General features: G+C 46.4%; 1 protein-coding gene across 1 annotated transcript in view; it reads left to right on the forward strand.

Moving 5' to 3' along the window:
• The window catches only part of cpa6 (carboxypeptidase A6), a 256,586-nt gene that overhangs the window by 210,824 nt on the left and 21,547 nt on the right, over window positions 1-24,215 (forward strand). Inside the window, exons 9-10 of the mRNA XM_070884632.1 lie at window positions 3,177-3,379; window positions 11,612-11,696. Coding sequence (XP_070740733.1) covers window positions 3,177-3,379; window positions 11,612-11,696 — 288 coding nt within the window. The remainder of the gene's footprint in view (window positions 1-3,176; window positions 3,380-11,611; window positions 11,697-24,215) is intronic.

Consider the following 24,215-nt stretch of genomic DNA (forward strand, 5'->3'; position numbering starts at 1 on the left):
GAAGTTTCTCCTCATCTCGGTCCTAAATGGCTTACCCCTTATCCTCAGACTGTGACCCCTGGTTCTGGACTTCCCCAACATTGGGAACATTCTTTCTGCATCTAACCTGTCTAAACCCGTCAGAATTTTAAACGTTTCTATGAGGTCCCCTCTCATTCTTCTGAACTCCAGTGAATACAAGCCCAGTTGATCCAATCTTTCTTGATAGGTCAGTCCCGCCATCCCGGGAATCAGTCTGGTGAACCTTCGCTGCACTCCCTCAATAGCAAGAATGTCCTTCCTCAAGTTAGGAGACCAAAACTGTACACAATACTCCAGGTGTGGCCTCACCAAGGCCCTGTACAACTGTAGCAACACCTCCCTGCCCCTGTACTCAAATCCCCTCGCTATGAAGGCCAACATGCCATTTGCTTTCTTAACCGCCTGCTGTACCTGCATGCCAACCTTCAATGACTGATGTACCATGACACCCAGGTCTCGTTGCACCTTCCCTTTTCCTAATCTGTCACCATTCAGATAATAGTCTGTCTCTCTGTTTTTACCACCAAAGTGGATAACCTCACATTTATCCACATTATACTTCATCTGCCATGCATTTGCCCACTCACCTAACCTATCCAAGTCACTCTGCAGCCTAATAGCATCCTCCTCGCAGCTCACACTGCCACCCAACTTAGTATCATCCGCAAATTTGGAGATACTGCATTTAATCCCCTCGTCTAAATCATTAATGTACAATGCGGCAAGTGTCTCGCCTCCTGTCTCGCCTCCTGTCTCCCCAAAGCCTTTCCACCATCTACAAGGCACAAGTCAGGAGTGTGCTGGAATACCCACCACTTGCTTGGATGAGGGCAGCTCCAACAACACTCAAGAAGCTCGACATCATCCAGGACAAAGCAGCCCACTTGATTGGCACCCCATCCACCTCCTTCAACATTCACTCCCTCTATCACCGACGTACCGTGGCTGCAGTATGAACCATATATAAGATGCACTGCAGCAACTCTATAGCATCTCCCAAACTAGCGACCTCTACCACCTAGAAGAACAAGGGCAGCAGGTGCATGTGAATACCATCACCTCCACATTCCCCTCCAAGTTACACACCATCCTGACTTGGAAATATATCGTTGTTCCTGCATCGTTGCCGGGCCTTAATCCTGGAACTTCCTCCTTAACAGCACTGTGGGAGTACCTTCAGCACAAGGACTTCAGCGGTTCAAGAAAGCAGCTCACCACCACCTTCTCATGGGCAATTAGGGATGGCCAATAAATTCTGGCCTTGCCAGTGACACCCACATCCCAGGAATATATTTTTTTTTTAAATAGAAAATATCCATTCTATAATGGGGCATCCAAAACTGTACAATACTCTAACTGTGACCTAACTAATGTTTTGTATAAAATTCATCATTTTTTATTATTGTACTGTATACCCATATTCATAAAATCTGAAATGCTACTAGCCTTTTTTTAATGGATCTACTTGCAGTCACACTATTAGGGAATTATATATTTGAACCTCTAGGTCTCTGTTCATTTAGACCCTTCAACATCGTTCCATTAAACACTCCTTGTTTTTTTCTCCCAAAATGTCTTGCCTCACATTTATCCCCATGAATTTGCATCTGTCACCTGCCTGCCCATTCTGCTCACCTATCCGTTTTCCTGAAATTTTTTGCAGCCCTCCTAACTGTTTGAAAAACCTCCTACTTTTGTATTATCTGCAAATTCCAAGTCCAAATCATCTGTGTATGCAGAGAACAAAAATGGACATTTAACTGATCTCTGGAGTACACCACCTCCAACCCTTCTCCTACCCGATCAACACCAATTTACCTGAATGTTGTTTCTTGTCCATCAACCAACCATCTGTCCATGCTGCTATATTTGCTCTTGCACCATACACCTGAATTTTTCTAAGAAGCCTTTTGTGATACACCTTATCAAACACCTTATGAAAATCCATTTTCACTACATTTACTGTATTTCCAGTACCTATCCAATTAGTCACTTCTTCAAAAATCTCATTACTGTGTGACGACTGTTAATATTAATTAATAGTAATTGAATGGCCTTACTTGCTCATCCATATCTATCTTGTGAGTATTCTCTGGCTCCCCTCCCTTGATCATATGGACATATGGACATAAGACACTCACCATTTCCTTACAGAAACACCCATTTTTTAATACAGTATCAGCAGGCTATTTGAACATGAGAGGGAAAATCCATCTAACATTGAGATGAATACATAAAAGAAATATTGTAGGCATAGTTTTAAGCCAAGTTAGCTATTTTCTAATTGACACAGCAACAATGTACAAGTACCATCGCCAAAAAAAAACCTCACCCTTATTCTTTGAGCATGTTAGTAATATCCTGTAAAATACTTCTAACAAATTTTGCCAAGACAGGTATTACATTAACTCGCCTAGAATTTCCTTTTAAAATATTTCCCTTTTTAAATCAAAAGTAAAAGATGTTAAAACTAAAAGTGGAGTGCAAGAAAGAAAATAAAAGAAATGGTAAAACTAATACAATTACAAATTTCACAAAAGAAATCTTCGAAGTAATGTGAAAAAAAATATTGTTTCATATGCAAAATGTGTTTTATTGAAATTTTTGCTTATAATTTTTATAAAAGTTACCTGTTAGCCTTATTTTCTGTCAATCTCAGTAAATTTTCCCCTAATAAATGTGCAATGATTAAAGCACAATCATTATTCTTTCAGTATGGACATCATCACACAATAACATGAAGCATTCTGGTCATCTATATCTGCCATGACACCTGCCACTAACAGAACAAGCAGGCCTAAAAGTGCAATAAAATGCCCCTCTCAAACTTAGCATATACTTAAAAAATGAAAATGTGGGAATTCTGATGAAGGATTACACTTAAAATGTTAGCCTATCAGATGCTGTGCATTTCTGGTACTTTCTGTTTTAATTCAGATTTCGAGCATTGATGTGTTTGATATCTCAGACATATGGGAGTGATTTCTAGGCATTATTCTCATCTACATGTTCAAATCATGGTATCAACGACTTAAGCTTGACTCTTAGTCCATGGCATCATCATAATTCCTCAATAACGTTACTGCCTTTTAATCATTCCCAGGTTTCTGTTTTTCTCTAGCTTTCATTTATAATTGTTTTCTGTAACATTTTAGGTAAAGGTGCTTCCTTGCATCCTTGCTCTGATACATACTGTGGACCCGTGCCAGAATCTGAGCCAGAAGTAAAGGCTGTTGCCAGCTTCCTACGTAAACACAAGAAACAAATTAAAGCATACATTTCATTCCATGCATATTCACAAATGCTACTATATCCATACTCCTATAAGGACGCAATCATTCCTAATTTCAAGTGTGTGGTAAGTATAATTAACCTGAATTAGTATTTAAACTCATTAACTTTAAGTGTTACCAGTGTTTATTCAGAATTTACTTGATTTGCACATTTGAAACTGCTTTAAAAGCACTAGAGGGAGCAAATCGAGTTCCAGGGCTGAGCAGAGCATGGGTAGTTTACCAAACTAGTGAATGAAGAGCTTTTCGATGAAGATAGCAGCATAGATTTGGAGTGCGAAATATTTTAGAGGAGAGAGAGAGTCGGATGCAATGCCCAGAAAGTGCAAGACTGTAAGAAACAGGCATTGAAAACTTGTTACTATCCATTTATCCACTGCGCTGTGTGTTGCTGAAGTGCTACCTATCTGCACCTCGGTGAGAGACAGTATTTAAAGAGAAGCATCACCAAAAGGACATGATTTCAGACCTCGAACCAAGCAACAACATCAGGACAATGCTCATAGTCGAAGAGAAGTGACTACCACCCTAATGTTTTACATTGCTGGGTGCCTCGAGATACCAGCAGTCAGTATGTTGGGTGATGGGACAGTAGGCCTTAGTACAGGTGGGGACACAGGCCAGAGCATTCTGGATGATTTATACTTTACTAATTGACGAAGGAGCAAAGCGAGCTTTGGTGAAGTCCAGCCATAAATTGATAAATATATGGATTAGGGTTTTGATAGAGCTGAATGTCACAACATAATTGAAAACCAATCCTGTGCTTCCAGATAACATCACAAGAGGCAACATGTAAGTGATGAAGAGGAGGGTTTAAGGATGAAACTCTGAAATACAGTAGTGTAGTGCTTATGCTACTGAACTAGCAACCTCGTTCAATATCACCATGGCAAATTGTGAAATATTCATTAAATCTGTTTATGAGCTAGCTGCTGCCATATAAGCCCAATTAATGTCTTTCAGGAAACGGAAACAACCACCCCTATCTGCTCTGGTCTAATTGTGACTCCAGTACATACTATGTGGTTGGCTCTTAATGTCTTATTAAGTATGGAAGAACTCCACAAGACTAGTACTGTGAGCTAAAACTGATGTGACCTTAGTCTCTTTAATACAACTCCAGAGTGCCTAAGCAGCATGGCAGACAACCTTTTATACTCCCTTGCACGAGGTGTGCAGGTAACCCTTGGGCCCCAACAGTTGCGCCCTCTGGTGGCAAGTCTTACACAGTTACAATGTTTACATACATAACATCACTTCCCCCCTCCCCAAAGTCTTTGATACAAATTATTTACAAGTTGAGACGATGTGGGGCCCTACACTCCCTGGTTGATCGTCTCAGTTCAAACTCTGGCATGGGTGAGTTGGTCGGACCATTGCTGCACTGCAGCGCGGCTGGTCTGATAGGACTGTTAGGAATGATGGGTTCATCCTCTTGATTGACAGCAAGATCGATTGCTGGTTGGGTGTGTGTTGATGAATCGATGATGGTGATGTCCTCTTCAGGTTGTTCCTGATTATCGGTGAACCACAGTTTGGTCTAATCCAAATGCTTTCTGTACATTTGTCCATTCAATAGTTTGACTATAAACACTCTAGTCCCCTCCTTGGCCAAGACAGTGCTAGGGACCCATTTAGGACCATGACCGTAATTCAGGGCAAACACAGGGTCGTTAACATCAATGTCACGCGATATAGCCACGCGATCGTGGTACATGTTTTGCCGGTGATGCCGGGTTTCCACATGATCATTTAGATCTGGGTGGACTCGGGAGAACCTGGTTTTGAGCGCTCTATTTATTAACAATTCTGCAGGGGGAGCCCCAATGAGTGAGTGGGGAACGGCCGACCAGCTCCCATTGACGCAACTTTTTACAAGTGATAGCACAGGATCCTGGCTGGTCCAGTCCTGATCTGGCGAGCAGTGACGAGGGACCCCTCACTCTCAAAAGCATCCATAACCAGAAGCAAGTCTGCGGGCTGCGCAATTTCCACCCCGGTGGTAGGCAATGGTAGCCGACTGAGCGCATCAGCACAGTTCTCCGTGCTTGGTCAGTGGCGGATAACAGTCATATGCTGACAATGTTAGTGGCCATCTTTAGATGCGGGATGAAGCATTACTGTTTATACCTTTGCTTTCTGAAAACTGCGAAATGAGCGGTTTGTGGTCAGTTTCAAGCTCAAACCGAAGTCCAAATAGGTATTGGTGCATTTTCTTAACCCCATATACACATGCTGACGTCTCTTTCTCGAACATACTGTAGGCTCTTTCAGTCTTAGACAGACTTCTAGATGTGTATGCAACCAGTTGAAGTTTGCCCGATACATTGGTTTGCTGTAACACACTGCCGACCCCGTACGAAGATGCATCACAAGCTAGCACTAATCATTTACACGGGTCATACAGAACAAGTAACTTATTAGAACAAAGTAGGTTTCTGGCCTTCTCAAAGGCTGTCTCTTGAGACTTGCCCCAAACCCAGTCATCACCCTTACGTAGCAACATGTGCAACGGTTCCAGCAAAGTGCTTAACCCGGGTAGAAAGTTACCAAAATAGTTGAGGAGTCCCAGGAACGAACGCAGCTCCGTTACATTCTATGGTTTGGTTGCATTCTTGATGGCCTCTGTCTTTGAGTCCGTGGGTTTGATGCTGTCTGTTGCAATCTTTCTCCCCAAAAATTCGACCTCTGGCTCCAGAAAAACACACTTGGAGCGTTTCAGCCTGAGTCCCTCTCTGTCTAGTCGACTTAGAACCTCTTCCAGGTTGTGCAGGTGTTCGGTGGTGTCACGACCGGTGATCAGGATGTCGTCTTGAAACACAACGGTGCGTGGAACTGATTTCAGCAGACTCTCCATGTTCCTCTAGAAGATGGCAGCAGCCGAACGAATCCCAAAAGGGCACTTGTGGTATATAAACAGTCCTTTGTGCATGTTGATGCACGGCAATCTTTTCGAAGATTCAGCCAGCTCCTGTGTCATGTAGGCGGAGGTTAGGTCCAACTTGGCGAACGACTTCCCCCTGCTAACGTTGCGAACAGGTCATCCGCCTTGGATAGCGGGTACTGGTCCTGTAACGAGACTCTGTTGATCGTTACTTTGTAGTCTCCGCAGATTCTGACCATGCCACCGCTTTTCAACACCGGAACAATCGGACTGGCCCACTTGTTGAACTCGACTGGCAATATGATTCCCTCTCGTTGAAGTCTGTCCAGTTCGATCTCGACTTTCTCCCTCATCATATATGGAACCGCTCAAGCCTTGTGATGAACGGCCCTTGCATCGGGGACTAGATGAATCTGCACCTTGGCACCTGTGAAGTTGTCGATGCCTGGTTCAAATAGCGACGGAAACTTGCTCAGCACTTGGGCGCACCAGGCATCATCCACTGAAAATAGTGCATTGATGTCGTCCCAGTTCCATCGAATCTTTCCCAGCCAGCTTCTGCCGAATAGCGTTGGGCCATCGCCTGGTACAATCCACAGTGATAAATCATGCACAGCCCCATCGTACGATACCTTGACTGTCGCACTGCCAATGACTGGTATGAGCTCTTTGGTGTAGGTGTGCAGCTTTGTCTGAATCAGGCTCAGTTTGGGCCTTTGTGCCTTGTTGCCCCACAGTTTCTCAAAAGCCTTCTGGCTCATAATTGACTGACTCGCCCCCGTGTCCAACTCCATTGATACTGGAACACTGTTTAATTTGACTTTCAGCATGATAGGAGGGCGCTTGGTGGTGAAGGTGTGTACCCCATACACTTCTTCCTCGGGTTGAGTTGCCTCTCTTGTTTGTTCTGCGTGATCCGCGCCGGATCGATCATCCTCTGCCAACTCTGCCACGTGGTGAGTCGCAGCACTCTTGCACATTTGCTAAGGTGCCCCATTGTTTCACAGCCTTTGCACATGTAGTGCTTGGATCGACACTATGGGCTCGATGATTACCCCCACAGTGCCAACATGGTGCTAATGGATTTGCATTCATGCCCGATGGCAGACTTTGAGTCATCCTAGGTCTTGCAGTTCCAGACGTGTAGGCCCTGCCATATGCAGTTCTGCCTGCTAGTGATGTTATTTTATGCACTGTACTTGCCGGTGAGCTTCGATGCTGAGAAGATATCTGTCTGGTATTGTCGTTCGTGGACATGAAAGCCTGGGCTATCATGATGGCCTTGCTCAGGTCTAGGGATTCGGCGGACAGCAGCTTGCAAAGAATGACCTCGTGGCCGATGCCAAGCACAAAAATGTCGTGCAGCATTTCCCCCAAAAATCCAGCAAATTCGCAAGTTCCAGCAAGGCGTCTCAGGTCGGCGACATAAATTGCCACGTCCTGGCCCTCGGAGCGGTGGTGCATATAGAAGCAATACCTGGCCATTAAGATGCTCTCCTTCGGCTTGAAGTGGTTCCAAACCAGCGTACACAACTCTGTATATGTCTTCTCCGTTGGTTTCTCCGGTCTATCAGATTCTTGATGAGGCCGTATATTGTGGACCAACACACGGTGAGGAGAATCGCTCTGTGCTTGATCGCTTTATCGTCCCCATCCAGCTCGTTGGCCACGAAGTACTGGTCAAGACGCTCAATGAAGGCTTCGCAATCATCACCCTCTACAAATCTCTCTAAAATACCAAAGGCAGTCATGACCGCGTGAAAGTTCATAATCTGTTACTCGTCGGCAATTGTTAAGTATGGAAGAACCGCACAAGACTGAGTACTGTGAGCTAAAACTGATGTGACCTTAGTCTCTTTAATACAACTCCAGAGTGCCCAAGTAGCATGGCAGACAACCTTTTATACTCCCTTGCACGAGGTGAGCAGGTGATCCTTGTGCCTCCAACAGTTGCGCCCGCTGGTGGCAAGTATTATACAGTTACAATGTTTATATACATAACAAAAGTGGTCTAGCAAGCCACTCAATTGTAAATAATCACTACAAAACAGAACAATGAGAAGCATCAGGTAAGTCTATCAGCAATGATTCTGGCATCAGATTATCATGAAACTCAGGCAGTATCAGCCCAGTCTACCCTGCAGAACTCGCGCCACAAACATGTCAGGACTGGTGCCCACATTGGGAGAGCTGTCCCATAGACTAGTCATACAACAGCATGATATAATCATACAGAATTACATCTATCAACCAACGTCCCTGAATCCTCCATCACCATCTTTGTATTTGTCTTATCTCATTGACATGATAGACTCACCAGAGTGGTATACACACAGTTGGGAGTGTCTCTCTGGGATTCTTCAGCATTGGCTCTGGACCCCATGAAGTTTAATGGCTTCAGACTAAACAAGGTCAAGGATTACTAGCTGTTCCCATCCTCCTTCAACTGACTCATCAGTACTCTTTCACGTTTAAAACTAGAAGTGCGTAAGAATTTTATAGCACAGAAGCAAGCCTTTCGGCCCAACAAGTCTATGCCAGTGTTTATGCTCCACATGGGCCTCCTTCCACCTTATTTCATCTCACTCTATCCTTCGATTTCTTTCTCCCTCATGTACTTATCTAGCTTCCTCTTAAATGCATCTATGCTATTTGCCTCAATCACTCCATGTGGTACAGGTTGAACCGCCCTTATCCAGAACCCTCGGGACCTGGCCTGTTCTGGATAAAGAATTTTTCCGGACGACGGGTGATCACGTTAAATTGGATGGTACAGGTACTGAGCAAGGGGATATTTGGGCTGGCTGGCTTGGGCTGGGAGTGCGGCAGAGAGATCATGGGGGCGGTGGTGGATCGCAGGGTCAGGCCAGCGATTGCGGGAGTCAGCAGCGAGGAAGGACTTTAATTTGCTAATGTCGGAGTTCTGCGCATGTGCCACCCAGTGGCAGGGAATGATTCTGGATGAGCAGTGGTTCCGGATAAGGGAGTTCTGGATAAGGGAGGTTTAAGCACCACTATTAAGCATCCATGATATACCCCTGTAACAAAGCATCAACTGAAAACTTCAAAGTAGACATTTCAGGGGTACTTTATTCCTCTTTCATTCACCGCAGATTTCACAGAACAATTTTCAATTTATTTAATACTAACAAATAAGAAACGTTTTAGAGGTGAATTGACTTAGTGAATGAAATTTTGATCGTTAGATTCAATATGGACTTGATTTAAAAATACACAACAGTGCCAGTTTCAGTTACTTAGGCCGTGATTTTACTTACCGAGGGGGGCTAAGTGCGGCCGAGGTAAGTGGCGGACTGAGACCCCGATCCTGCTTCCATCGCACTCTATTGAAGTGATTTTGTCTTGGTGGGGCTTGTTAAGCCCACCCTGTGAAGTTCCTGGTCAATTCAAAGGAAGCATGTCTGATGACGCCATTTGATGACGGGTCATCAGCTGGTTTCCTTAAAGGGACCATGACCAGATTCATTTTGACAGTCGTGCTGTCAGTGTTCTGCAGCATTGAGGTGCTGCAAATACTGACAAGCACTGCACAGAGGTGCACGGCTGCACTCAGGCTCTCCCATGACTCCCTCCATATGCTTAGGGAGGGAGACAGAGCATGCAGGGAGGTTCTATTCTCTTCCAATGGGCAGAAGGGACCACCCCAGAGCATGCAGGGAGGTTCTATTCTCTTCCAATGGGCAGAAGGGACCTCCAACGCAGCCTGGTGGCACATTGCATAGGATACAAGCAGAAATATTGTCAGAAGGAGCTGACTGCAGTGACGCAAACCTTTCAATGATCTCAGTAGATCACGAAAAGTTGCTGCAAAGCCACATTCAACCTCATCCTGCTGTGCCATTCATCTTATTCACATCGCTCTACCTTTCCTACCCTACCCCTGCACATCCTTACACCAACTTACCTTGCACCTCCATCCATCCCCCTCTCTCTATCTACATTATCACATCCCCATCTCACTAGCCACATCTCACACTCACCCTCATTCTTGTCCAATCATACCAACCAACAACACACTTGGGTATTTTGGCCAATGTTCATGTCAAGTTTCTGTTAATGTGTTGTCAAACATTGAAATCTTTATTTTCAACACTTTGCATTCCTGGACAGATTTGTGTGCTCCTTTGGAAGTGGCTTAGTGAGTTGTAGTGAACGGTGAGATATAATGGTACCCCCATAATGGTGATGAGTGTGAAAGGAATGGCCTGGGCATTGTGGGGATCCTTAATGGTGTTGATGTAGTGTGGTTCCAACCTGGTGCATTATGTGGCAGCCAGGGTGTACAGCGTCAAGTGAAGTAAGTCTAGCCATGGTGAGGCATCCTTGGCATCTCGGGCAGCAATGTGGTCATGTGCAGATGCCTTATGTCCTATCCAGCATCAGGTGATTGCGGAGAAGGTTGGTGGTGTTGTTGGTGTTGCTGTTGTGCCTGGTAATGTTGGTGTTGGGGCTGATCATGGTGAGATTCTGAGGACCAAGGTGAGATTTTTTTCAAGGGCAACAATACTGATGCAATAGATGGCAGCTGAAGTTGAGATGACAGAAGCGATGTCAGTGGTAAGATAGGTTGTTGCAAGGAGGTGACAGTGGATAGAGAGTACACTGCAAACACTTCCAAACTGCATAAAGCTCAAAAGTGTATTCCAAATCCTGAAGGCTCCAGCTTCTAACATTGGAAAGTGAACAGCTGTGAAATGGTAGCATTTATACCACTTTTGCAGCTGTCACCTATTCAAAGCAATGGAGAATTGTTGACAACCCGACCTACTTACCTGACGTGATCCACGAGCGCTAGGAACTTCGTGCAAAAGTTGGAAAAATGATTAGTAGCTGGTAAAGTGATGCTTAAATACCCTCTTAATTATTTGAATGGGCTCAATCCCTGCTTAGTGTCGGGTCTGCAAAGCGCAGGCTGAGTCGGCACTTGGGAAACTTAGAAGGAGGCGGGTTCAGAGCGGAATTCCGTCCCACTGTCAATCTTTTAGATTTTGACAGCGGACCAACCTCTGAACCCGTCCTCTGAGTGCTGGCAAAATCCAGCCTTAAAGATTAGAACAGTCAGAATCTAATAATTTTAGCTGGAAGCATGCAAATTATTTTAATTAAGGCACAAGATTGGACATACTTTGTGAATATAGCTGCCATTGTCTAAAACTGAAACAAATAATGAAGCAGAAATAATCAAGATTAAAATATTGTTTGTGTACAGCCCCATAAACTGAAATTAGCTGAATTTATTCAGTTATATGGAATACATTTGATCCCTAAAATCACTCATTGTAATTTACTTTGATGTTAACAGCTTCACTAAACAATTTTGCTACATTTTTATTCAGCTGAGACTAATATTTTTTAAGTAACATGCTGTATTTTTTGTTTCATTTTTCAGGAATCTGCAGCATACAATGCTGTCAATGCTCTTTACTCAGCGTATGGTATCAAATACAAACACGGGCCGGCATCTAGCACTTTATGTAAGCTTTTAAAATTGATAATGTTTGAATTGGGTTCTAATGGAGGTTAGATCGGCAGATCAGAAATTATATTTAGTTCATAATTGTAAGGAAAATGTACCACAACAATATTTCTGATTGGTCCCCTTCGAGGACAAGACACACCAACAGTTTGTTTGGAATGTGTAATTTGATCCTGTCTGTTGGAAAGTAATTGAAGGTCTCTACAATGTGTAATTTGATCCAGTCATTGTCACAGACAGGCTCCCTGAGCCAAGCTATTCAAGTACAGTCATGACTGTTGAGTATCGAATAACTCCACGAGGCTAAGTACGGTGAGCTAGTTCATGCATGACCTTATTCCAGTTTATTTATTCTCAAAGTTAGGATTCAACATGGCTACCAACATTATATACATGGCTTGCATGTGTCTGCCAGTGACCATTAGGACTCCAACGTACATAACATAATTCCCCGCAAAGTCCTTGGTACAGGTTGTATTTACAAGTTGAGACAGTCCGCGGCCTTCAGCTCCCTGGTTGATCTTCTCAGTTCAAACCCAAGCTTGTGTGAGTTAGTAGGACATTTGCTACATTGCAGAGCATTCGGTCTGACAGGACTGTCGGGGATGGTAATTTCGTCTTTGTTATGTTGAGAATAACTCCACAAGACTGTATACTGTAAGCTCAAACTGATGTGACCTGAGTCTCTTTAATAAGACTCCAGAGTGCCAAAACAACAAGGTAGAGAGCCTTTTATACCAGCACCGCATGAGGTGTGGATGACCCGTAGGACTCCTGCAGTCACGCCCTCTGGTGGCAATTATATATAACTACATACATAACATCACTCCCTCCAAAGTCTTGGATACAACTATTTACAGGTTGAGACGATCGGGGGCCCTTCGCTCCCGGGTTGATCATCTCAGTTGGAAGTTGGGCGTGGGTGAGCCGGTCAGGGCATCGCTGCACTGCGGTGCAGTGGGTCTGGCCGGACTGTCCCGGGGGACTGGTTCTTCTTCATGGATGGCAGCAGGGTCGATTGCTGGTTGTGTGTGTTGTGGTAGGTCATCAAAGTTGATGTCTTCTTCCATTTGTTCCTGGTTGTCAGTGAAACGCAACCTGGGCTGATCAATATGCTTTCTGCACGTTTGTAGTCAAATTGACAAATGGCCAAACACCCTACTCCCCTCCTTGGCCAAAACAATGTCAGTAACCCACTTAGGACCTGGACCTTAGTTGAGCACAAACACCGGATCATGCACATCAATATCAGGAGTTACAGCCGCGCGGTCATGATACACGCTCTGCCTTTGCTGCCGGGTTTCCACATACTCATTGAGGTCTGGGTGAATTAGGGAGAGCCTTGTCTTGAGGGCCCTCTTCATAAGAAGTTCGGTGGGCGGGACCCCTTGAGCTAGTGAGGTCGTGTCCGGTAAGCAAGCAGAACGCGAGACAAGCGGGTCTGCAAGGAGCATCCGTCACTCGCTTCAGGCTCTGCTTAATCGCTTAGACTGTCCGCTTCGCTTGGCCGTTGGAGGCGGGCTTGAAAGGAGTAGACCTGACATGCAAGATGCCACTGCGGGTCATGAACTCGCTGAACTCGGAGCTAGTGAAACAGGGTCCATTGTCACTGACAAGGACGTCAAGCAGGCCATGGGTGGCAAACATTGCCCTGAGGTTTTCAATGGTGGCTGTGGACGTGCTGGATGACATTATCACGCATTCAATCCATTTAGAGTAGGCATCCACAACTACGAGAAACATTTTCCTGAGGAAAAGACCAGCATAATCCACATGAATCCTGGACCATGGTTTGGAGGGCCATGACCACAGGCTCAGGGGAGCGTCCCTGGGCGCATTGCTCAGTTGTGAGCAACTGTTGCATCAGTGCACGCATGATTCAAGACTAGAGTTGATGCCGGGCCACCACACATGCGATCTGGCAATGGCCTTCATCATGACTATGCCTGGGTGTGTACTGTGGAGGTTACGTATAAAGATCTCCCTGCCTTTTTTTGGCAAAACCACAAGATTACCCATAATAAGCGGTCAGACTGAATAGACATTTCTTCTTTGCAGCGGTGAAAAGGCTTAAATTCGTCCTGCATTTCCCCGTGAATGGCTGACCAGTTCCCGCTTAGGACACAACTCTTTACTTGAGATAGCACCGGGTCCTGGCTGATCCAGATTTTGAATTGGCGAGCCATGATGGCTGACCCCTTGTTCTCAAAAGCCTCCATGACCTTTACCAAGTCTGCGGGCTGTTCCATTTCAACCCCGGTGGTGGGTAGTGGAAGCCGGCTGAGTGCATCAGCACAGTTGTCAGTGCCTTCTGTGGCGAATAACATAGTCGTACGTGGATAGTGCCGGTGCCCATCTTTGGATGCGGGCTGAAGCATTGGTGTTTATACCTTTGCTTTCAGAGAACAGTGAAAAGAGCGGCTTGTGGTCAGTTTCGAGCTCAAATCGCGGCCGAATAGGTACTGGTGCAATTTCTTAACATAGAAACATAGAAAATAGGTGCAGGAGTAGGCCATTTGGCCCTTCCAGCCTGCACCGCCATTCAATGAGTTCATGGCTGAACATGCAACTTCAGGACCCCATTCCTGCTTTCTCGCCATACCCCTTGATCCCCCTAGTAGTAAGGACTTCATCTAACTCCTTTTTGAATATATTTAGTGAATTGGCCTCAACAACTTTCTGTGGTAGAGAATTCCACAGGTTCACCACTCTCTGGGTGAAGAAGTTTCTCCTCATCTCGGTCCTAAATGGCTTCCCCCTTATCCTCAGATTGTGACCCCTGGTTCTGGACTTCCCCAACATTGGGAACATTCTTCCTGCATCTAACCTGTCTAAACCCGTCAGAATTTTAAACGTTTCTATGAGGTCCCCTCTCATTCTTCTGAACTCCAGTGAATACGAGCCCAGTTGATCCAGTCTTTCTTGATAGGTCAGTCCCGCCATCCCGGGAATCAGTCTGGTGAACCTTCGCTGCACTCCCTCAATAGCAAGAATGTCCTTCCTCAAGTTAGGAGACCAAAACTGTACACAATGCTCCACGTGTGGCCTCAACAAGGCCCTGTACAACTGTAGCAACACCTCCCTGCCCCTGTACTCAAATCCCCTCGCTATGAAGGCCAACATGCCATTTGCTTTCTTAACCGCCTGCTGTACCTGCATGCCAACCTTCAATGACTGATGTACCATGTCACCCAGGTCTCGTTGCACCTCCCCTTTTCCTAATCTGTCACCATTCAGATAATAGTCTGTCTCTCTGTTTTTACCACCAAAGTGGATAACCTCACATTTATCCACATTATACTTCATCTGCCATGCATTTGCCCACTCACCTAACCTATCCAAGTCACTCTGCAGCCTCATAGCATCCTCCTCACAACTCACACTGCCACCCAACTTAGTGTCATCCGCAAATTTGGAGATACTACATTTAATCCCCTCGTCTAAATCATTAATGTACAGTGTAAACAGCTGGGGCCCCAGCACAGAACCTTGCGGTACCCCACTAGTCACTGCCTGCCATTCTGAAAAGTGCCCATTTACTCCTACTCTTTGCTTCCTGTCTGACAACCAGTTCTCAATCCATGTCAGCACACTACCCCCAATCCCATGTGCTTTAACTTTGCACATTAATCTCTTGTGTGGGACCTTGTCGAAAGCCTTCTGAAAGTCCAAATATACCACATCAACTGGTTCTCACTTGTCCACTCTACTGGAAACATCCTCAAAAAATTCCAGAAGATTTGTCAAGCATGATTTCCCTTTCACAAATCCATGCTGACTTGGACCTATCATGTCACCTCTTTCCAAATGCGCTGCTATGACATCCTTAATAATTGATTCCATCATTTTACCCACTACTGAGGTCAGGCTGACCGGTCTATAATTCCCTGTTTTCTCTCTCCCTCCTTTTTTAAAAAGTGGGGTTACATTGGCTACCCTCCACTTGATAGGAACTGATCCAGAGTCAATGGAATGTTGGAAAATGACTGTCAATGCATCTGCTATTTCCAAGGCCACCTCCTTAAGTACTCTGGGATGCAGTCCATCAGGCCCTGGGGATTTATCGGCCTTCAATCCCATCAATTTCCCCAACACAATTTCCCGACGAATAAGGATTTCCCTCAGTTCCTCCTCCTTACTAGACCCTCTGACCCCTTTTATATCCGGAAGGTTGTTTGTGTCCTCCTTAGTGAATACCGAACCAAAGTACTTGTTCAATTGGTCTGCCATTTCTTTGTTCCCCGTTATGACTTCCCCTGATTCTGACTGCAGGGGACCTACGTTTCTCTTTACTAACCTTTTTCTCATTACATATCTATAGAAACTTTTGCAATCCGTCTTAATGTTCCCTGCAAGCTTCCTTTCGTACTCCATTTTCCCTGCCATAATCAAACCCTTTGTCCTCCTCTGCTGAGTTCTAAATTCCTCCCAGTCCCCGGGTTCACTGCTATTTCTGGCCAATTTGTATGCCACTTCCTTGGCTTTAATACTATCCCTGATTTCCCTTGATAGCCACGGTTGAGCCACCTTCCCTTTTTAATTTTTACGCCAGATAGGAATGTACAATTGTTGTAGTTCATCCATGCGGTCTCTAAATGTCTGCCATTGCCCATCCACAGTCAACCCCTTAAGTATCATTCGCCAATCAATCCTAGCCAATTCACGCCTCATACCTTCAAAGTTACCCTTCTTTAAGTTCTGGACCATGGTCTCTGAAGTAATTGTTTCATTCTCCATCCTAATGCAGAATTCCACCATATTATGGTCACTCTTCCCCAAGGGGCCTCGCACAACGAGATTGCTAATTAATCCTCTCTCATTACACAACACCCAATCTAAGATGGCCTCCCCCCTAGTTGGTTCCTCGACATATTGGTCTAGAAAACCATCCCTTATGCACTCCAGGAAATCCTCCTCCACCGTATTGCTTCCAGTTTGGTTAGCCCAATCTATGTGCATATTAAAGTCACCCATTATAACTGCTGCACCTTTATTGCATGCACCCCTAATTTCCTGTTTGATGCCCTCCGCAACATCACTACTACTGTTTGGAGGTCTGTACACAACTCCCATTAACGTTTTTTGCCCTTTGGTGTTCTGCAGCTCTACCCATATAGATTCCACATCATCCAAGCTAATGTCCTTCCTAACTATTGCATTAATCTCCTCTTTAACCAGCAATGCTACCCCACCTCCTTTTCCTTTTGTTCTATCCTTCCTGAATGTTGAATACCCCTGGATGTTGAGTTCCCAGCCCTGATCATCCTGGAGCCACGTCTCTGTAATCCCAATCACATCATATTTGTTAACATCTATTTGCACAGTTAATTCATCCACCTTATTACGGATACTCCTTGCATTAAGACACAAAGCCTTCAGGCTTGTTTTTTTAACACCCTTTGTCCTTTTAGAATTTTGCTGTACAGTGGCCCTTTTTATTCTTTGCCTTGGGTTTCTCTGCCCTCCACTTTTCCTCATCTCCTTTCTGTCTTTTGCTTTTGTCTCCTTTTTGTTACCCTCTGTCTCCCTGCATTGGTTCCCATCCCTCTGCCATATTAGTTTAACTCCTCCCCAACAGCACTAGCAAACACTTCTCCTAGGACATTGGTTCCGGTCCTGCCCAGGTGCAGACCGTCTGGTTTGTACTGGTCCCACCTCCCCCAGAACCAGTTCCAATGCCCCAGGAATTTGAATCCCTCCCTGCTGCATCACTGCTCAAGCCATGTATTCATCTGCGCTATCTTGCGATTCCTACTCTGACTAGCACGTGGCACTGGTAGCAATCCCGAGATTACTACTTTTGAGGTCCTACTTTTTAATTTAGCTCCTAGTTCCATAAATTCGTTTCGTAGGACCTCATCCCTTTTTTTACCAATGTCGTTGGTACCAATGTGCACCACAACAACTGGCTGTTCTCCCTCCCTTTTTAGAATAACTTCATAAACGCATGCTAAGGCCTCATTTTCAACCAAACTATAGGCTCTTTCAGTCTTGGAAAGGCTTCTGGATGCATATGCAACCGGGTGGAGCTTCCCCGACACATTGGCTGGCTGTAGCACACAACCGATCCCGTACGATGAGGCATCACAAGCTAGCACTAATCGTTTGCATGGGTCATATAGTTCAAGTAACTTATTAGAGCATAACAGGTTCCTAGCCTTCTCGAAGGCTGTCTCTTGAGATTTACCCCAAACCCAGTCATTACCCTGATGTAGCAACATGTGCAAAGGTTCTAACAATGTGCTCAACCCAGGTAGAGAGTTACCAAAGTAATTGAGGAGTCCCAGGAACGAAAGCAGCTCCGTCACATTTTGGGGTCCAGGTGCATTCTTGATGGCCTCCGTCTAGGAGTCCGTGGGCCTGATGCCATCAGCTGCGATCTTCCTCCCCAAAAATTCAACCTCTGGCACCAAGAAAACACACTTGGAGCGTTTCAGCCTGAGTCCCACTCTGTCCAGGCCACGCAGGACTTCACCCAGATTGTGTAGGTGTTCTGTGGTGTCACGACCGGTGATCAGGATGTCGTCTTGGAAGCACGACAGTCCTCTGGACAGATTTTAGCAAGCTCTCCATGTTCCTCTGGAATATTCCAGCAGCTGAACGAATACCAAAGGGGCATCGGTGGTAAATAAACAATTCCTTGTGCGTGTTAATGCATGTCAGCTTTTTCGAGGATTCAGCCAGCTCTTGAGTCATGTAGGCGGAGGTCAGGTCCAACTTGGAAAACGACTTCCCGCCCGCCAGCGTTGCAAGTAGGTCGTCTGCCTTCGGAAGTGGGCACTGGTCCTGTAGCGAGACTCGGTTGATTGTCACCTTGTAGTCTCTGCAAATTCGGACCGTGCTGTCGTTTTTCAAAACCAGGACAATGGGACTGGCCCATTCATTAAACGCGACAGGCGAAATGATTCCTTCACGTTGAAGTCGGTCCAACTCAACCTCGACTTTCTCCCTCATTATATAAGGGACTGCCCGAGCCTTGTGATGGGCAGGCCGTGCATCTGGGACTAGGTGGATTTGCACCTTGGTTCCCGTGAAGCTGCCAATGCCTGGTTCAAATAGCGACGGAAACTTGCTCAGCACTTGAGCGCACGAGGCATCATCCACCAAAGACAGTGCTTTGATGTCGTCCCAGTTCCATCGGATCTTGCCTAGCCAGCTTCTGCCAAACAGCGTTGGGCCATCGCCTGGTACAATCCATAGTGGTAAATCATGCACAGTTCCATCGTATGATACCTTCACTGCCACACTGCCAATGACTGGTATGAGCTCTTTGGTGTAAGTGCGCAGATTTGTATAAATCGGGCTTAGTTTTGGCCTTTGTGCCTTGTTGCCCCACAGTTTCTCAAAAGCCTTCTGGCTCATAATTGACTGACTCGCCCTCCCGTATCCAATTCCATGGAAACTGGAATGCTGTTTAATTTGACTTTCAACATTATCGGAGGGCTCTTGGTGATGAAGGTGTGTACCCCATACACTTCCTCTTCAGCCTCGGGTTGAGTTGCCTCTCTTACTCGTTCAGCGTGATCCGCACCGGATCGGTCATCTTCTGCCGACTGCCACGTGGTGAGTCGCAGCACGTCTGCACATTCACTGGAGGTGCCCCATTGTTCCACAGCCCTTGCACACATAGTGCTTGAATCGACATTGATGGGCACTGCCCCTGCAGTGCCAACATGGTATTAATGGATTCGCCTTCACGCCCCACGGCGGATCTGAGTCATCCTAGGTCTGGCTCTGCGGGCGTGTAGACCCTGCCATGTACAGTTCTGCCAGCTGAAGGCATTATTTTATGCACAGTACTTGCCGGTGAGCTTCGATGCTGAGAAGATATCTGTTTAGTGTTATCGTTCGTGGACATGAAAGCCTGGGCTATCGTGATGGCCTTGCTCAGATCTAAGGATTCGGTAGACAACAGCTTGCAAAGAATGACCTCGTGGCTGATTCCAAGCACGAAAAAGTCCTGCAACACTTCCCCCAAAAATCTAGCAAATTCGCACGGTGCCGCAAGGTGTCTTAGATTGGCGACATAGCTCGCCATGTCCTGGCCCTCGGAGTGATGGTGCGTGTAAAAGCGATACCTGGTCATTAAGATGTTCTCCTTCAGTTTTGAGGTGTTCCCGAATCAGTGTGCACAACTTTGCATATGACTTGTCCGTTGGTTTTGTCGGTGCTGGAAGATTTTTAATGAGGCCATATATCATGAGCCCACAAAAGGTGATGAGAATCGCCCTGCGCTTGACTGCTTTACTGTCTTCATCCAGCTCGTTGGCCACGAAGTACTGGTCAAGACACTCAACGAAGGTTTCCCAATCATCACCCTCAACAAATCTCTCAAGAATACCAATGGCAGCCATAACCGCGTGAAAGTTCGTGATCTGTTACTCATCGGCAATTGTTATGATCAGGATAACTCCACAAGACTGTATACTGTAAGCTCAAGCTGATGTGACCTTAGCCTCTTTAATAAGACTCCAGAGTGCCAAAACAACAAGGTAGCAAACCTTTTATACCAGCACAGCACGAGGTGTGGGTGACCCATAGGACTCCTGCAGTCACGCCCTCTGGTGCCAACTATATATAGCTACATACATAACAGTCTTCGTGAATGACACTAGGGTCAACTGATGGTTGGATGTGTGTTGGTTGGTCGATGATGATGTCATCTTCAATTTGTTCTGGGTTGTCTGTGAATCGCAGTTTGGTTTGGTCAATGTGCCTCTTGCACGTTTGGTGATTTAACAGTTTGACTGCAAACACTCTGTTCTCCTCCTTGGCTAAAACCGTGCCAGCAACCCTCTTTGGACCATGGCCATAATTCAGGACAAACACAGGGTCATGAACAGCAATGTCATGTGATACAGCCGCGCGATCGTAGGCCTGATGCCGTCTGCTGCAATCTTTCTCCCCAGGAATTCGACTTCTGGTGCCATGAAAACGCACTTGGAGCGTTTTAGCCTGAATCCCACTTTGTCCAGACGAAGAAGACCCTCTTCCAGCTTGTGCAGGTGTTCGGTGGCGTCGTGACCGGTGATCAGGATGTCATCTTGGAACACGACAGTTCTCGGGACAGACTTCAGCAAACTCTCCATGTTTCTCTGAAATATGGCTACAGCCGAGCGAATTCCGAAAGGGCATCTGTGGTACATAAACAGTCCTTTGTGTGTGTTGATATACATCAGTATTTTCGAAGATTCGACCAGCTCCTGTGTCATGTAAGCGGAGGTCAGGTCCAATTTGGTGAACAACTTCCCTCCCGCCAGTGTTACAAACAGGTCGTCAGCCTTGGGTAACAGGTACTGATCCTGTATCGAGACTCGGTTAATCATTACCTTGTAGTCGCCGCAGATCCTGACCGTGCCATCACTTTTCAACACCAGGACAATTGGACTGGCCCATTCGACTGGTGATATGATTCCTTCCCGTTGAAGTCTGTCCAGTTCGATCTCAACCTTCTCCCTCTTCATGTACAGAACTGCCCGAGCCTTGTGATGGACGGGTCTTGCATCCGGGCCCAGGTGGATCTGCACCTTGGCTCCCGTGAAGTTGCCGATGCCTGGTTCGAACAACGAGGGAAACTTGCTCAGCACTTGAGCACACGAAGCGTCATCCACTGATGATAAGGCTTTAATATCATTCCAGTTACATTTAATTTTCTCAAGCCAACTCCTGCCGAACAGCGTTGGGCCATTGCCTGGAACGATCCACAATGATAAATCATGCACAGCTCCATCGTATCTTTGCTGCCATGCTCCCAATGACTGGTATGAGCTCTTTGGTGTAGGTACGCAGCTTCGCTTTGATTGGGCTCAGTTTGGGTCTTTTTGCCTTTGTGTCCCACAGCTTTTCGAAAGCCCTCTGGCTTATTATTGACTGACTTGCACCCGTGTCTAATTCCATGGATACTGGAACCCCATTTAATTTAACTTCCAGCATTATCGGAGGACTTTTGGTAAAAGAATGTACCCCATATACTTCTTCGTCCAGTACCTTGGGTTGAGTTGCCTGTGCCGCTTGATCCACGCTGGATCAATCATGCTCAGTCACGTGGTGAGTCGCAGCACGCTTGCTCGGTTGCGGACACATTCGCTGAAGGTGCCCCATTGTTGCACAGCCTTTGCACACGTATTTCTTGAATCGGCATTGATGGGCCCGATGATAGCCCCCGCCATGCAAACAAGGCGAGATTTGATTCACCCCCGACCTGTAATTTTGAGCAGTTACAGATCGTATGAACGCGGACGAGTAGGCCCTGCCATGTGCAGCTCTGCCTGCCGCCGATATTATTTTATGCACAGTACTTGCTGGTGAGTTTCGATGCTGGAAAGATAGCTGTTTCGAGTTTACGTCCGTGGACATGCATGCCTGGGCGATCATGATGGCCCTTTTCAGGGCTCGAGATTCAGCAGCCAACAGCTTTCGAAGGATGACCTCGTGGCCAATGCCAAGCATGAAAAAGTACCGCAACATTTTCTCCAATGCAGCTCCAAAGTTGCACGGCCTAGCGAGACGTCTCAGGTCGGCAACAAATTCTGCCACCTCCTGGCCCTCAGAGTGATTGTGCGTATAGAAACGATACCTCGCCATGATGATGCTTTCTTTCGGTTTAAAGTGGTTCCAAACCAGTGTACACAATTCATCATAAGTCTTATCCATTGGTCGAGTTGGTGAGAGTAGATTCTTGTTAGGGCCATAAATATGTGACCCACAAACGGTGAGGAGAACCGCCCAGCGCTTAATTGCGTTATCGGTTCCTTCCAATCTGTTGGCTCCGAAGTACTGGTCGAGGCGATCAGTGAAATCCTCCCAGTCTTCCCCTTCCACGAATCTCTCCAAACTTCCAACAGACATGGGTGCATGAAAGTTGGTATTTTTAACTCGTCGCCAATTGTTAAGTATCGAATAACTCCACAAGGCTAAGTACGGTGAGCTAGTTCAGGCATGACCTTACTCCAGTTTATTTATTCTCAAAGTGAGGATTCAACATGGCTGCCAACATTATATTCACGGATTGTACGTGTCTGCCAGTGACCATTAGGACTCTGACAGTCGTGCCCTCCGGTGGCAGGTAAAACCCAGTTAGCATACATAACCATGACAGTGGCATCTACCTGTTTATGTGGAGGGTCACCTAGTAAAGCAAGATAACTCTCTCACGGCCACATATGGCCTGCCCTGTCGACCTCTTCCCATAAAATATGTAACATAAAATGCTGGAAATGCTCAGAAAGTCAGGCAGCATCTGTGGAGAGAGAAGCAGAGTTAACAGGCTAGATTTTAAGGAGGAAGGTGGGTTAGGGGCACAGGAGCTCCAAGGCGGTCGGGAGGCCGGATTTCCCTCAGGCCTTAGCAACTTTAATAGCAAGGCCCGATTTGCATGCGAGGCCTCGGTTTCCCGCCCGCAGCCAGCCAGATTAAGAGGCTGGCTGGCTGTGGGCGGGCACTAGGTCGCACAGAGGATGGAAGGAGGGTTTGCATGGGAACCAGGCCATTGCAAGGATCAGGTGGGGGGGGGGGGGTTGGGCAGAGGATGGGGTAGGGCCAGGCTGTTGAAAGGATTGGGGGTGTGTTGTAAGGCAGAGGATCAGGCATGGTGGGGGGGCGGGGGCGGGGGCTGATGGGGGAGAGAGGATCGGGACTGGATGATTGTGGAGAGGTGCAGTGAAGGGAAGATCGTGGCTGGCCACCAGGGGATCATGGCTGACCTCGAGATGATGTGGTGGTGGGTTGTGGTGAGGGGAAGATCGTGGCTGGTCACCGGAGGATTGGTGAGGGTTGGGGGAGAGAAGATCGTGGCCAGCCTCAGCATCATCTTCGGGGCAGGGGGAGGCCTGGGGGGATGATCGGAGGCCTCATGTGATGCTCTCCAATCGCGGGGTGGGGGGGGGGTGGTTAGGTAAGGACCCCTGGATCGAGGAGGTAGGTATAAAGACACTTAACTCCTGGATACAAGAGATCCCACATTGCTGTAACTGCCAGGTTTTACAAATTGTGTAACACCTATCATGCAGTTAAAAACAAAAATTGAAATTAAAAAAGAGGCTTCCAACCTCATTATAGTATTTAAATTGACCTCCTGCCTCCTGGGAGTGCGTTGGTTTCCCACCCCCGTCCCACCTCCATTAAAACTGAAAGTGGGCGGGTTGGAGGCAGGTTCAGGTCAGGCACCTGATTTTTAACAGTTTAATTACCCTCAAGCTCCAAACCCGCCCCCCTTTTGTTTCAGGTTAAAATTCCTCCCAATGTTTCATCAGAACGTGAAACGCTAAGTCTGTTTCTCTTTCCATAAATGCTGCCTGATTTGCTGAGTCTTTCCAGCAATTTATATCAGATTTCCAGCATCTGCAGTGTTTTTTAAGTTTGAATCAGCAGAGTGATAGTAGGGACCATTAATGGTGCCATCAGGCAGAGCCTGCACACCGCTGAGCTGTTCACCAGTGCTAGGTTCAAGTTGACTTGTGGTTTCCTTCAAAAGTGTGACCCCATGAACGGGCGATGCAAGATCACACGGGTGCAGTAG

This window comes from Pristiophorus japonicus, chromosome 1, assembly GCF_044704955.1.
Source record: "Pristiophorus japonicus isolate sPriJap1 chromosome 1, sPriJap1.hap1, whole genome shotgun sequence".
In the NCBI taxonomy this organism is placed as follows: Eukaryota; Metazoa; Chordata; class Chondrichthyes; family Pristiophoridae; genus Pristiophorus; species Pristiophorus japonicus.